This window comes from Macadamia integrifolia, chromosome 4 (genome assembly GCF_013358625.1).
Source record: "Macadamia integrifolia cultivar HAES 741 chromosome 4, SCU_Mint_v3, whole genome shotgun sequence".
Classification (NCBI taxonomy): Eukaryota; Viridiplantae; Streptophyta; class Magnoliopsida; order Proteales; family Proteaceae; genus Macadamia; species Macadamia integrifolia.
Window position 1 is genome coordinate 10,458,441 of NC_056560.1, and position 13,266 is coordinate 10,471,706.

The 13,266-nt window shown below is 37.5% G+C and overlaps 1 protein-coding gene across 3 annotated transcripts; it reads right to left on the reverse strand.

The window, feature by feature from the left end:
• Window positions 1-433: 433 nt before the first annotated feature.
• Window positions 434-12,676, reverse strand: LOC122076749 (ubiquitin-conjugating enzyme E2-23 kDa-like). Of its 3 annotated transcripts, none has more exons than XM_042642247.1 (8): window positions 12,488-12,676; window positions 10,767-10,878; window positions 10,563-10,640; window positions 9,828-9,907; window positions 2,418-2,532; window positions 2,028-2,080; window positions 971-1,099; window positions 434-820 (listed from the first exon to the last, which is right to left on the reverse strand). In XM_042642247.1, exons 3-8 carry the CDS (start codon window positions 10,604-10,606, stop codon window positions 687-689), a joined length of 555 nt encoding a protein of 184 aa, XP_042498181.1. In that variant the 5' UTR covers window positions 10,607-10,640; window positions 10,767-10,878; window positions 12,488-12,676; the 3' UTR covers window positions 434-686. The 3 variants fall into 3 exon arrangements, with proteins under 3 accessions (XP_042498181.1, XP_042498182.1, XP_042498184.1); XM_042642248.1 differs by having other exon boundaries at window positions 10,767-10,887; XM_042642250.1 differs by lacking the exon at window positions 10,767-10,878.
• Window positions 12,677-13,266: the final 590 nt, after the last annotated feature.

Below are 13,266 nucleotides of genomic sequence, written 5' to 3' on the forward strand. Positions count from 1 at the left end.
GTACGAGAATCAAAACTCAAGTTCTTGTACGAGGACTTGATCCAGACTCTCAACGATTACCCAAGGGTTGGGAGAATTCGATCACACATTTCAACACCTGAAAATATGTGTCCAAACCTTTACAATCCTTAGATAGATCGTTGAAGGGTTGTTTGTGTTAGAGAAGAGTAAAGCTACATTAAGGCTCTGTCAAGTGGCAAGGGAAATCAATGGAGTTTAAATTAAATCAAAACTTTTATTTACCAGAAAAGAAAAATTCGATACTTATTATATCTAGTTAATAAGTTTTATTTTGTAATTAAATTCGTTCGAATTAAAAGATAGAAAAAAAAAAAACAAAAGAAAAACAAGAAGCATACCCAATGTACAAGTCTCCCGCCCCTGCGAGGTCTAGCAGCATTCTATAGTTCCATATTAATAGAATCTATCAGCATTCCACAGAAAAATATATCATAATAATTTTCATTTGTTTTTTTCACCATTTTTCATCTTTTTTTTCTCTCTCTGTTGATCCCTTGGACCTGCATATAGTTTGATTCGGTATACGTGCAAGTTAACAAGCACGCATGCACTCTCCCTAGCTACATATATTTATAAACAATTGAACATAAAAGTTACAGAAATGAAGGATCTTTAAACATGAAACAAGGGAATTCACATTAAAGATGAATAGGCCACAAAGTTTCTTATGGGTCTGGATGGCCTGCAACTTCATCGTCGCTTGATGTGCTCCGCCCGTCACTGATATCATCGTCGTCACTGCTCTCTTCAGCTTCGGGATTGGTAATGTTCTCTCTCTTTGCATATCGTTCACAGTACTCTGTTATCATATCACTAGTTAGAAAATAAGTGTTCTTTGTTCACTAAAACCACTGCTTTTGCCGTCAGCAAAAGAAAACCAATTTCTTATCATTTCAAGGTCGAATGATAAGATGGAGAGGTTAATAGAAAACTTGTGAGATGTCTTCACCTTTCACTTTCTGTTCGTATTGTTTCTGGTCCTTCATCATCAATGATGCTGCGTCACCATTTAATGGATCTGAAGGATTTGGGTAAAGCAAAAGTTGTGGAAGGAACACCTCAAAGACATTCAGCAGATCTGCAGCCACAACAAACAAAATCCAAAATGAAAGATGATGCAAAAATATCATAGGGTTATCATAATTGTTGATAATGTATTGCCATTGTTATACAAGCATAGAACAATATGTATAGGGTCCCAACAATCTACCATGAAGGTAAATTACCTGATTCTTACACTGGTATGCATGTCTTAATCAATGTTTGCAATCGGATAAACTCAACTAAACCTAGTCACACTTGTATGGGTTCCGCTACATAGATCCTGTTTTGCCATTTAACTCTCAGTCACCGCTTAGCGAACAGGTATATGCTTTGTCTGCTAAGATGAAGTCCCGGGAGTGTTTTTTAGAGGAGGGAGGAGTTGGCTGATATCATTAAATCAATTATCGAAAGAGCAGAAAGTGTCTTTCTGGCTGCGCGGAATCGTTTTAGCCTGATCAATTTAATCTTCCAAGTAGTGGCTGAGATTGGAAAAGAACAAGACAAAAAGGGAGCAGCCCTGCACCTACACTTCCGGAGGTCAATTCCAACAAGCTCTGGTGATGTCTATTGCTGGGCCTTGAGAAGCAATGGTTGATTTGTTAGTCTTAATCCAGCAACTGGCCTGATTCCAAGCGATATCCGAAGAATGGTTCGTAGTCCGGTAAAAGCAAAAAAAGAGCACTGAGGCCATAATCCGGTGTTTTCATTGGTCAGCCAGAGTACGTCCGCCGTTAAGGCCACAGGTAAGAAAAGAGGGGTAGAAAATAGTACAGCAGAAAGCAGCATGGCCAAATCTTGAGCCATAGTGGCATAGTGTTCAACAGTTGACACTTGTGCACTAGAGAATAATGTCTTTACTATTATTATTATTATTTTGATAAATTGCACATCTAAGTGCACAGTTGTCAATGAAGATTTCATTAGTTCACCCATGAATAGTTAAGAGGAAATAGTAGGTTTACCAAACATTGGGCTCCAAGATTGGTTGATAACATCCAAGCATACAGAACCAGACCTGTAGTTCATAATAAGAGATGGTCAGCATGAAGCGTCTAATTATAGAAGTATCCAGAATTGGTAATAAAAGATGATATCTGCGACCTTCATGAAGATATATCAGTAAAGCAAAGTAACAAGAGCATAATAAAAGGTTGACGTTTTAAAATTCTCTTTGCTGAAGTCAAAATTAAGGAGTTACAAAATACTACTTTATGCCTAGAAAGAAATTAAGAAAGATCAATTTTACCAGTAGCACTGACATCTGATGTTAATACGAAGACTCTACTGGGAGGTCTAATACTTTAATGCCCCACTAAAATAACAAAGGTATTTGACCTTACAAGTGCACTTACAGCTCATCAACATTTGGGTGGAATATTTTGTTCAGAAATCCAATAGAAGGAGACTTGTAAGGGTAAGCATCTGGCAGCTCAACACGAACTTTCCACACTCCACCTTCATAAAGGCCTGTAAGAAACAGAGTCAGACAGGACCTAGCAGATGATCTTGAGATGAAAATAAGGAAAACCATAAAGCTAAGCAACCTTTCGAAATATGGAAGCATGTTTTTTTCAGAAGTAAAATTTAAATGCATTTGAAGACACTGATTCTTCAGTATAATTTTGTTAGTAGATGTGATGATCAACTAAACTTCACCAAATTCCAGACTCTTAAGTGGTTCTGTGGCTTCATAAAATTCGGTGTCTTACTTCAATACTGAACTGGTGTGCTAGAAAATTGGTCTTGTTGCTTTCTTCCCAGATAGAAAAAAACTTAGAGAGCTAGCCACAGCAGATGAAGTTTATAAAGATCCCAATGTGCAAGAAGAAGAAAGAAGGTTACCTGATTCTTTTCCAATAATATTCAGATTAATTAGTTATAATTGTACTCTCTTTAGTTCATTTAATGAGGTGGGTCAGGGAAGACTCAAACCATGATGAATCATAGCAGCTATCAGCTAAGGAATGTTATATATATACCACTTGTCCAAAGTCACCATTATTATACTCTCCTATCTAAGATCAAATATTAACCATAAAATTCTCTGGTCTAACAAGCCCAATTAGTAGGGGAGAAACAAAGGATATTCAACCATACTATCTTAGAACCTGTAATGAAGTGTAATTTCTTCCTCCAACTAATAATGCCTGGCAACAGAAATGCTGTTATCTTCCCTAATATGAGGTGGCAAAGCATCCCAAAGGATCCTTGACATCACATCATCCACCACAATAAAGGCAATAAAAACACCTGTTGATCTGAACATCACTTCTTTAATGAAACTACAAAACTTTGGAATAGAGGAGGCAGTAAACAAGCAAGATTCATTCAAGTGTCATCTCCCATTTCCCTGTGTTCTTAGAGTAAAGGTATCAACAATTATGTTTCATACAATTCCCCTTAACAAACATCACGCTTTTTATGGTGTTTCATAGTTTTGATTCGCAATGTGGTGATAATTGGACCCTTGATTTTCCTAGAGTGCAATGTTGGCCATGACATAATAAAGGAGTGGGTATAGCATAAACAACATTTAAATCTATTCTTTCTGTTCTGGATTTTTTTCATACGTATGTTACCCACGATTAGACATGCAAGAATTTGTTGGACCATTAGTACATATATTGGTTTGTTACAAATTCTGGTAGACTGTTGGAGCATTATTACATATCTGAAGCAATTCCATAATTGCATGAATTTGTTGCAATGCTTTCTTCACCGCATACCAATTAAAAAAAAAAAGTGTCACTATCTCGCTAAAAGAGATTCGGATCAAATGTACCATGTCTTATTGTTTTACTTGGAGTAGTTGATCATACTTCTACCTGTATCTGCTTGAAAATTTATCAACAGGCCCGAATTTAAAGTGCTTTGACTGCTTAATCCACATATTTTTCTTTCCCTTATGGGTTTGGCAGTTTGGGTCTTCCACCATCAGCGTCAAAATCTTATCTCGAATGAAGTTTTTTGCACACCTATGATATAACAAGCAACTCATTAGGTTGAACTAAAGAAATTGTTTCAGAACCCACCTCCCTCTGTATATTACACACAACTCTTGCTGAAATTTTGAAATGAAAAACAGAGATGAGACAAAATAACCTTAACAAGCAGTATACTGTGCATCGTTATTCACATAATTTTCCATCACTTTTCTGCAGCAAATCTGAGTAGGTTCATAAAAAGAGTCTTCACCCACTCTTTCTAGTCATCACTTCCACTCGCATGGTTTCAGATTGAAATTCCATGGGATATAGATTTCCATCAAAATCCAGGATGCGAATGCAGACACCCTTGTTCTTCAACTTCTATTAACATCTCTGTTCTTTGACCTCTCCATTGTTACAGCACACAAATTCCTCCAAGAAAAATTCACCAACCATCTGTTTCTTCTAGCTCTGTACATTTCAGAACTAAGCTTCCATTTGTTTCAGCCAAGGATAAATTAAAGAACTTCTACAATTCCAGCAAATCCTAGTCCTCCTGATGCAGATCAGAGCGATTATCTGCTAGTGGTGAGCAGCAGGGATAAGAGAAAGGAGATGAAGAAATGGGGGGAAGAGAGGAGAGAGAAGGGAATGGCAACAGCCTCACTATAAAATCTAACTAATTCTTAATCCATTCATTCAAATCATGGGGCTTGCAAGCCTTTACAATGTATTTATAAAGTTGTAAAATAAAAGAAAACAGAAAATTAAAATGAACTCTAAAACTACTAATTGACGAGCTTATACGGAAGTATCCAAAATTGACTAAAATAATATGGAAAAGACAAGGAAACCTCTTCCAGCCGTGGACTAAATAACCAAACTCTTAAAAACCAAACACAAAAAAGGAACAACTCTGATGGAGTAGCCTTAGGGAGAAGAGGGAAAATCACACAAAAGGGGGAAGGGGATCACACCACGCACAAATTCACTATTAAAAAATTAAACATTGAGTTATGTAAGTATATAAAGGGAAAATAAAAGACTACTCCTACTTAGACTCTAATACTGAAATAAACTCCTATTTAGACTCCAAACATAAACCTACTTCTCTACCTCCTACGTATCCTACTCAAAGACAAATAAAAGACATAATGTAAAACTAATTACTACTAGCCCTTGTTGGACCAAAAACCTAGGCTGGACCGGTTCTTCTTGGCCCTTGGCTTCCACAGTCGGTCCTGTTGGTCCAACCAGGTAAGTGCAACTGTATTTACATCAACTCTCCCCTTCTGAAAAGAACTAGACTCCGTCGAGTTTGGATGAGGTCCAAGAATGCCGTCAGAGTCGATGCGCTTGATGAGAAAAGTACCAACTGTCTTCTTGAACTTGAGAGGGGGAAGATCCTTTGTTGGAGGGAACTTCATCTCGAGGCCACCATGCTGAAAAATGTATGTATTCTCATATCCATAGTACTTCGCTTTCTTGTTGAACAACCATGGGCGACCCAGTAGAATGTGACAAACTTTTAGAGGGAGAACATCACATTGAACCTGATCAATTAGTCCACCAATGGAATACGTGAGCAAACACCTTTCATGAATTTTTAGATTATTGTTGTTCACCCACCCAACCTTGTAGGGGATCGGATGAGACTCAGTTTTCAGTCCCAACTTGCGAACATATTCAGCAACAACATTGGTACAACTGCCGGGGTCGATCATCATATTACACAAACTATCATTGCATCGCACCCTGGTTTGAAAGATATTGTTACGGCGCCAATCGTCCTCCTCAGGAATCTTTTGTGTAGTCAAAAGAGGACGGATCACATAGAATGGTTGAGGCTCACCGTCACTATCATCATCATTAATCTCATTAAGATCATGATCACATTCAGCCTCCAGATATACTGTTCCTGTTTTTGGTTGCTCTTCTGGTGCATAGGGTATAAAATTGTCCTTGTCGATGTAGGCTAACAACCAGTTAGGACATTGATTAGCTCTATGCCCGTACCCCTTGCATGAGAAACATTGAATAGCCTCCTTAGGAAATGCTAAGTTCCTGTCATAACCACGCTGAGGTGAGGAGTATGGCTGATTAGGTCGTGAAGATGACAAGTCAGAATCACGACGAGGTGGAGAATACGGTCGGCTAGGTCATGAAGAAGCCATAGATGAAGCACTAGCCTGTGGTCTACTAATTGACTTTTCCTGTTGAGAGGATTATGGCTGAATAGAATTAGAACCCCTAGGGAAAACATCTGTAAATGGCCGCCGATTGTATGGACGTTTCAGACTCTCCTCAACCTGATATGCTACCTGGACAGCGTCTTTCATTGTAGGCAGTCGGCTAGAGGCAAGGGCAGCACTAAGTTGTGGGTGTAAACCATTGCGGAATTGTGCCACCAATACTTCTTCATCCCACTCAAAATCTGAATGAGTAGCCAAATAATAGAACCTAGTAACATATTCTTCCACGGTCAAATTCTCTTGTTTCAACTGTGCAAACCTAAGATGCATGCGTTGCTTGTAATCAAAAGGCAAGAATCTCTGGTTCATGACTTCATGCATTTCAGCCCAAGTAGTGACTAAACCAATGCCTCGGGTTCGGTTCTGCTGTTGTTGCTTGATCCACCAAATTTGGGCCATGCCTTTCAGTTTGGCCTCTACAAATCGGATCTTTCGAGCCTCAGTCAACCCGTACCATCTGAAGAATGTCTCTAGGCTATGAATCGATCAAGATACAGTTCTGGATTATTGTCTCCATAAAAATTAAGGACATCCAATCTTGCTGCTCTTTCTGCTCCATCATCATATCTACCAGTTCCATATGGTGGTGAAGGTGGCGGCAGTGGTGTATGATGTGGTGGTAGATCCTGTGGAATGGTGTTGGAAGAATCCCCAGATTGAATGGGACTCTTTCCTTTATTTGTTGCCTCCAAACGAGCAATAGAAGCTTGCATGGATTCCATCATTGTCATAATAGCTTCAAATTTTGCATCAGTTTCTCCCTTATCGGAGTTTAGTTGTTGAATAACTTCACTATTGGCTACCATGGTGGAAATGGGTAAGATTACACTTGAATATGATGGTAAAATAGTAAATAGATGGAAACTTAAAGGAGAATGGCAGAATGGTAATTAGCTCACTTCTTTTTTTTTTTTTTTGCAGGGATGTAGAACTGTAATTATTGAAAGTGACAAAATAGGGAAAAAAAGGGGATAATGGAGGAAGGGAGGGGTATTCCAAGAAATGGAAAGATAATAAGAAAAAAAAGAACAAAAGGGAAATCGTGGGTTGAGGGTTTGGAATACTGACCACAACAGTTCTCCTTCTCCTTCTTGGAGACGGAACCAGCAGCGGGAGTCGGATCCGATCAGGAGAGAGGCTCGTGATGGCTTTGCAGGTATGTGCTCCTTTCTCTCTCTTCCCGACTTCTCTTCTTCTTCTTCTTCTTCTGTTTCTTCTTTCTTTTTTCTTTTTTCTGATTTCTGTTTCTCTTTTCTGTTCTTCTTCTTCTTCTGTCTTCTATTCTGCTCCTTCCGTCTTCTCTTCTCTTTTCTTTTTTTTTTTTCACTACTGGAACCTTGCAGAGAGCTCGATTGAGAAGAGGTCGGTAGGGGTTTTTGCCGGCTTCTCTGTCAACTCTCTCTTCTTCTCTTGCTGCTGTCTCTTTTTTTTCTTTTTTGATTTCTCAGTCCTTGTAAGAACAGAGAACAAAGAACGGGAATGGAGAAGAGAGATGGAGGGGTGTACTCAGTAGGGCCGAAACAAGAAATGGGGGAGAGAATAGGGGGTTGCAGGGAGTGGGAATGGGGGAGAATAGGGAGTTACCGGGAGTAGTGTGGGAGTTGCAGGGATGGGTTGTGGGGTGAAGTTGTGCTTCAGTAGAGCAAGGGAAGGGATCCTTCGGCTCTGATACCAAATTGATGGAGTAGCCTTAGAGAGAAGATGGAAAATCACACAAAAGGGGGAAGGGGATCACACCACGCACAAATTCACTAATCTAAAATTAAATTCACTCTAAAAAATTAAACATTGAGTTATGTAAGTATATAAAGGGAAAATAAAAGACTACTCCTACTTAGACTCTAATACTGAAATAAACTCCTATTTAGACTCCAAACATAAACCTACTTCTCTACGTCCTACGTATCCTACTCAAAGACAAATAAAAGACATAATGTAAAAATAATTACTACCAGCCCTTGTTGGACCAAAAACCTGGGCTGGACCCGTTCTTCTTGGATCTCGGCTTCCGCAGTCGGTCCTGCTGGTCCAACCAGGTAAGTGCAACTGTATCTACATCAAACTCCTAACATTGTGAGAGGCTTGAAGTGTCCTAAATCAGTCCACTATTACAATAAATAAATAGAGAAATAAACTCCCATGACTTAAACTGAGGATAATGTTCTTGACAATTTGGAAACTACCGACTACAAACCTTAAAAAGTCTTCAGCTGGCCCCACAAATTCATTGACATCTATCTAATACGATAACTTCCTAACTAATAGCTAATGGGCCCCACTACTAGTACTAACTACTTAATTAAAATAACAATTCCATGTATCCAAATGGACCTAAAATTTGGACCTTATAATTGATCACATTCCAAATAGAAACACCTAAAACAAAATCCCATAACCAAACACATTCAATGGTGGTGATCATACTCCTGCTTACCTCCATAGTCAAATCAGCATTACAACCACCTGCCAAAAGACCAAGACTAAACAACAGGGGAAAAACCCACACATTTCTTCAACAATTTCCGATCACCATTTAGCATAATTTCTCATCGAATTCTGGTAAGATGAGTCCAATTCCCTCAACAAAATGTAATTTGACAAACCACAAAGAACGTAAAAAAATCCAAGCAATTCGATGCCATAAAATGAATAGACCAAAAACATCTCATTCACTAGTAATCCAATACCCCATTCAGTATCCATAACTCAGTTCCTTTTTATGGACTAAACATCTTTTTCTTATCAAAATGAAAATTCTAAACAAACTAGTTACATTGAGCAATCCAAGAAAAGTAAGTAGCATACTTAGACTTGTAACGTATTATAGCATACTTAGACTTGTAACGTATTACTGATTTAATCTAAACCCCAAAAATTCTAAAACTCCACTACCAAAATTTAACCCCTCACACACTCCTAGAAGTAATAAGACACGATTTAGTAGAAAACATAAAAGATTCAGTACTCATTTACCTTTTAATGGGTAAGTAAATTTTATTGATTGAGAAGAGGGAATATATAGCTAAGTGCACAACTACAAAAAAATCCTCCAGAACAACTTGCTCATAGATGATGGAGCCCAAAAGTAATGCAAACCCATCCTAGAGAAAATGGTAAAGACTAACACGTATCCTCCCTTTCATCCAGATAACTCCTAGCTACCTCATCCCCTAGGGGAGGTAACTAGATTTAGGTCTTTATCAGTAGAAGTTTCAAAATCTTCGCTGAATCAATGTATATGCCCTGATAATTAAAAGTTGGAACCCTGAAAATTTCAGAAGGGACACCTAAACCAATAAACTTTGATGAACCAATTAAAAACTTGACTCATGTTCAGAGCGGAATTTCACCATTCCGGGAAATCTGAGTTTTGAAGCTTCAATTAAGCAAATTAGTAAGCTCCAAGTAGAAGATTGATAAGCTATATCAAACCAACCAATCGACCGTAGAAAATGTTTCTGACCCCTCCTAATTCCAAATTAGCAAGTTATCAACAGCAGGAACACAACCAGCTGAACAATCTGGAATATTAAGCTTATACTCTATAAGAGGAATAAAATAAGGAAAGGAAGAAACAATATACTTTCTTTTGGGCCATGAAACTCAACGTTGAATTCAGTAATTCCATCATTGATCGGCTCCACAGTATAGTCACTCATCATCCTATATAACACGACAGCAAAAAGGCATAAGCACTTAAAAAAAGAAATCAGCAGCCTAAATATACAATGGTCCAATGCAACAGGACAAACACCTAACAATGTGGTTGATGATTTGCTCAAACACCTAACAAAGTGGTGCATGTAAGATCTGAAACTATTTATGGGCATACATAAGCATAAAATGTAACTTTCCAGTTATGATATATAGGGTGCACGAGTTTGATTCCTTGGCACTCTCCTTTGATTTTTGCTCTTCTGAATTTTTTTTTTTCCTAATTCTAATAATCACCTCCCTTTTTGTCAGCGATCATTCATGGAAAGTATTTATTTTCTACCACAAGAATCACAGAGGCTCTGCTGGTTCAAAGTGAAGCAAAGGGACTGGATATTAAAATAATAATAATAATAATTAAATAATTAAATTTTCTAATCATTACCAACAATGATTGTGTAAACAACTCAAGAACCTTCAAAATAGTACATGAAATTTTACTTGATTTCCTCAGATTTTAGTTCTTTACACAGTAGTAATGGTTACAAAAGTTTTTACTTTCCTTTTTAAATTAACTTCATTTCCCTTTATTTGCAACCAGGCGGAGCCCTATAGTATAAGAAGGTACTCAGGAAAGAATATAAAAATGATTATGGAAACTTACAGCTTCATGACATCCATATCTCTCCTTTTGCTTGGAGAAGACATCTTTTTCCTTATATATAATCAACCGGTTCAAAATCTATTACATGCACATCAAGATATCAATTTTGTCATAACATTCAGTCACATTAGATTCACATCAAGCTCAGGTACGAAATAGCTCAAATGAGGAAAATAAGTAACATTGAGAACAAACATGGCATACCTTTGAATAGATCCACAAAAGTATGACAATTCAAAAGAGGAAAGAAGGCAGCCTCACTGTCAGAATATCAAATCTTCTAATGCCCAAAACTAGGAAGAAAATGTGTACAAAGCTGCAAGAACTATGTCCAACAATTAGAGAATTAAGACCTTTAACAGTGGGATTTTGAAAAGCAATCAAAAGAGGTAAGTAGAAACTTTGAAGGACATCTCTCTTGATATCTAAGTTGGTAGACCTACCAACCCACACACCTCCTCTCCCATCTTCCCCCCACCCCAACCCAAAAAAAAAAAAAAAAATGTAGAGTAGCTTTGTAAAATTTTCTAAAACCTGCAGAAAGTGTTTAAGCTATCACAGTTAACGCAAACAGAAGCTAACCACATAATCTCGAACACAGAGAAAAACTCAGGGGTAGCAATAGGCAACCATCTCACCAAAATTTTCACATTTCCCATATGTCGAACATACAGACAAGGCCCTTGTTTGAAGAACAGGTTGGGCTCCTCTCGACTCCTTTCCAGTTTAGATGTTGTACAGAGTGGAGCTCTCCACTGTACTACAAATGTGAGTTAATTATAAGTTTCTTTAATTAATTGTTTATGGGTCAGAACTGCTAAAGAAGCACATGGAGAAATTTCGTGTCACTTAACAAAACAATTGGTAGGAAAAAATAAAACAACGACCTGTCTAGCTCTACGACACTTTCAAAACAGTAGGCAGACGGTCATATCCGCAAATTCAACAAAGCATGACCAAGCAAATAATAAATAAGTTCTGCATGGCTAAAGTACTGTAGGACCTTCGCTAAACACTCCCAACTGAAGTCCAAGTGAGGAAGTAAATTGAAGAATGGACTGGTTAATTCACATGTACATCTAAATCTGGCCCCTTCTCCTTTAGCTAATTCACATGCTTCTACCATTGTACCCGAATAAGGTGAAATGACAACTCATTGCAAATCGAGTTGGATTTCCTTCTCATTGTTTCCACTGAAGAGAGAGATAAAGAATCAAGAAAACCAATCAGTTGCCCCCAAAAATACCATAATAGGGAATGCCTTTCGAAAGAGTAAGGTTTTCTAATCTGAAATTCACCTAACGTCTGATAAATATATAGAAGCCGTGTAGAACCTTTCCCTGATTAAAAAGAAAAAAAAATGGGGTATAATTATTTATAATGACCTCCCAACAACACATAAATGGATTAAGAGATCTATTAAGAACTCTTCATAACTTTGAAAACATTATATAATCTGGGCAGAAAAGAAATGCTAATTCATGAAGAAACATGTCTAAAAGTAAATCCTACCAATGAAGTGACCACAAAAAGTTTATATTCCATCCCATCAAGCATATAAGAAAGAACAGAGTAGGGGAACAATGTTATCTTACATCCAATTCCGAATTAGATCAACATTCATTCCTTACATTATGCCCAAATGTAAACCCAAATCCAATCGCCAAATCAACTAATTCAAAAAGGTCAGAATGAGAGTAAAATCACGCAACTTCTATCAACCAATATCAACATTAGCTCCAAGTGAAAAAGCTTATTTTAAACACAACTTACAGGAAGCTCAAACAAAACACAACTCAACATTCAATCAAAGTACCAAATTTAAGCCAAAACAAGAAAATTTAAGCAGATCTAAAGAAAAGAAAATAAAACATAAACATAAAAAGGTAATTATCAGAGAAAGGAGGTCGGATAGAGAGACTAACCAAAACGGTAGAATTCTCGTCCGATTCTTATAAGTATACACTTAAGTTTCGAACAAACACTTTGGCTTCGAGAAACAAAGATCGATTAATGATCGGTGGTAGCTTTTTTACGGGGAAAGATCCCTTCTTCGTCGATCAAAGAGGCTTTCAACCCACACAAAACACAGAGCAAATGCCAGAGAGAGAAAGGAAGAGAGATAAGAGATACTTATAGAGAACACGTCGGCACAATCTGATGCACGTGCAGAGGTTAAAAAATAAAATAAAATAAAATAAAGGTAGTTTGCGTGTCATGCAAACGGCAGACCCACGAAAAATGTACGAAAGCTTGATGTCCTAATTTGTTTCAAAATCGGATCGGATTCTCTGACGATTTAACTTAAACCCGACCCACTCAATTCCAATTAACCAGGATTCATGTATACTGAGTCCAACCGCGTTTGACCAGCTTAGGACGTGTCTGTTGATTCCAACCAGGTGTAACCGATTTAGCCCTCGTTCCATGAAATTAAAGGGTGTCAAATGGTTGGTTCAATCACTTCGTTTTGTTTGGTTTCTTTTTCATATATCAGTTTAGACTCGAATTGGACCAATAAAGTGTTTCATATACAAAAATTAAATTGAAATCGATAGCTATTGGTCAGATCGATTTTGGTTTACTTTCATTTTTTTAGGGAAAAAAGAGTATTATCTACTTATATATTTTTATGCTTAGATATAAACAGAGGCAAAAAGACTGTAAAGAAAAATCCCACAGCCATGGAACTTGGTGCTCTTTA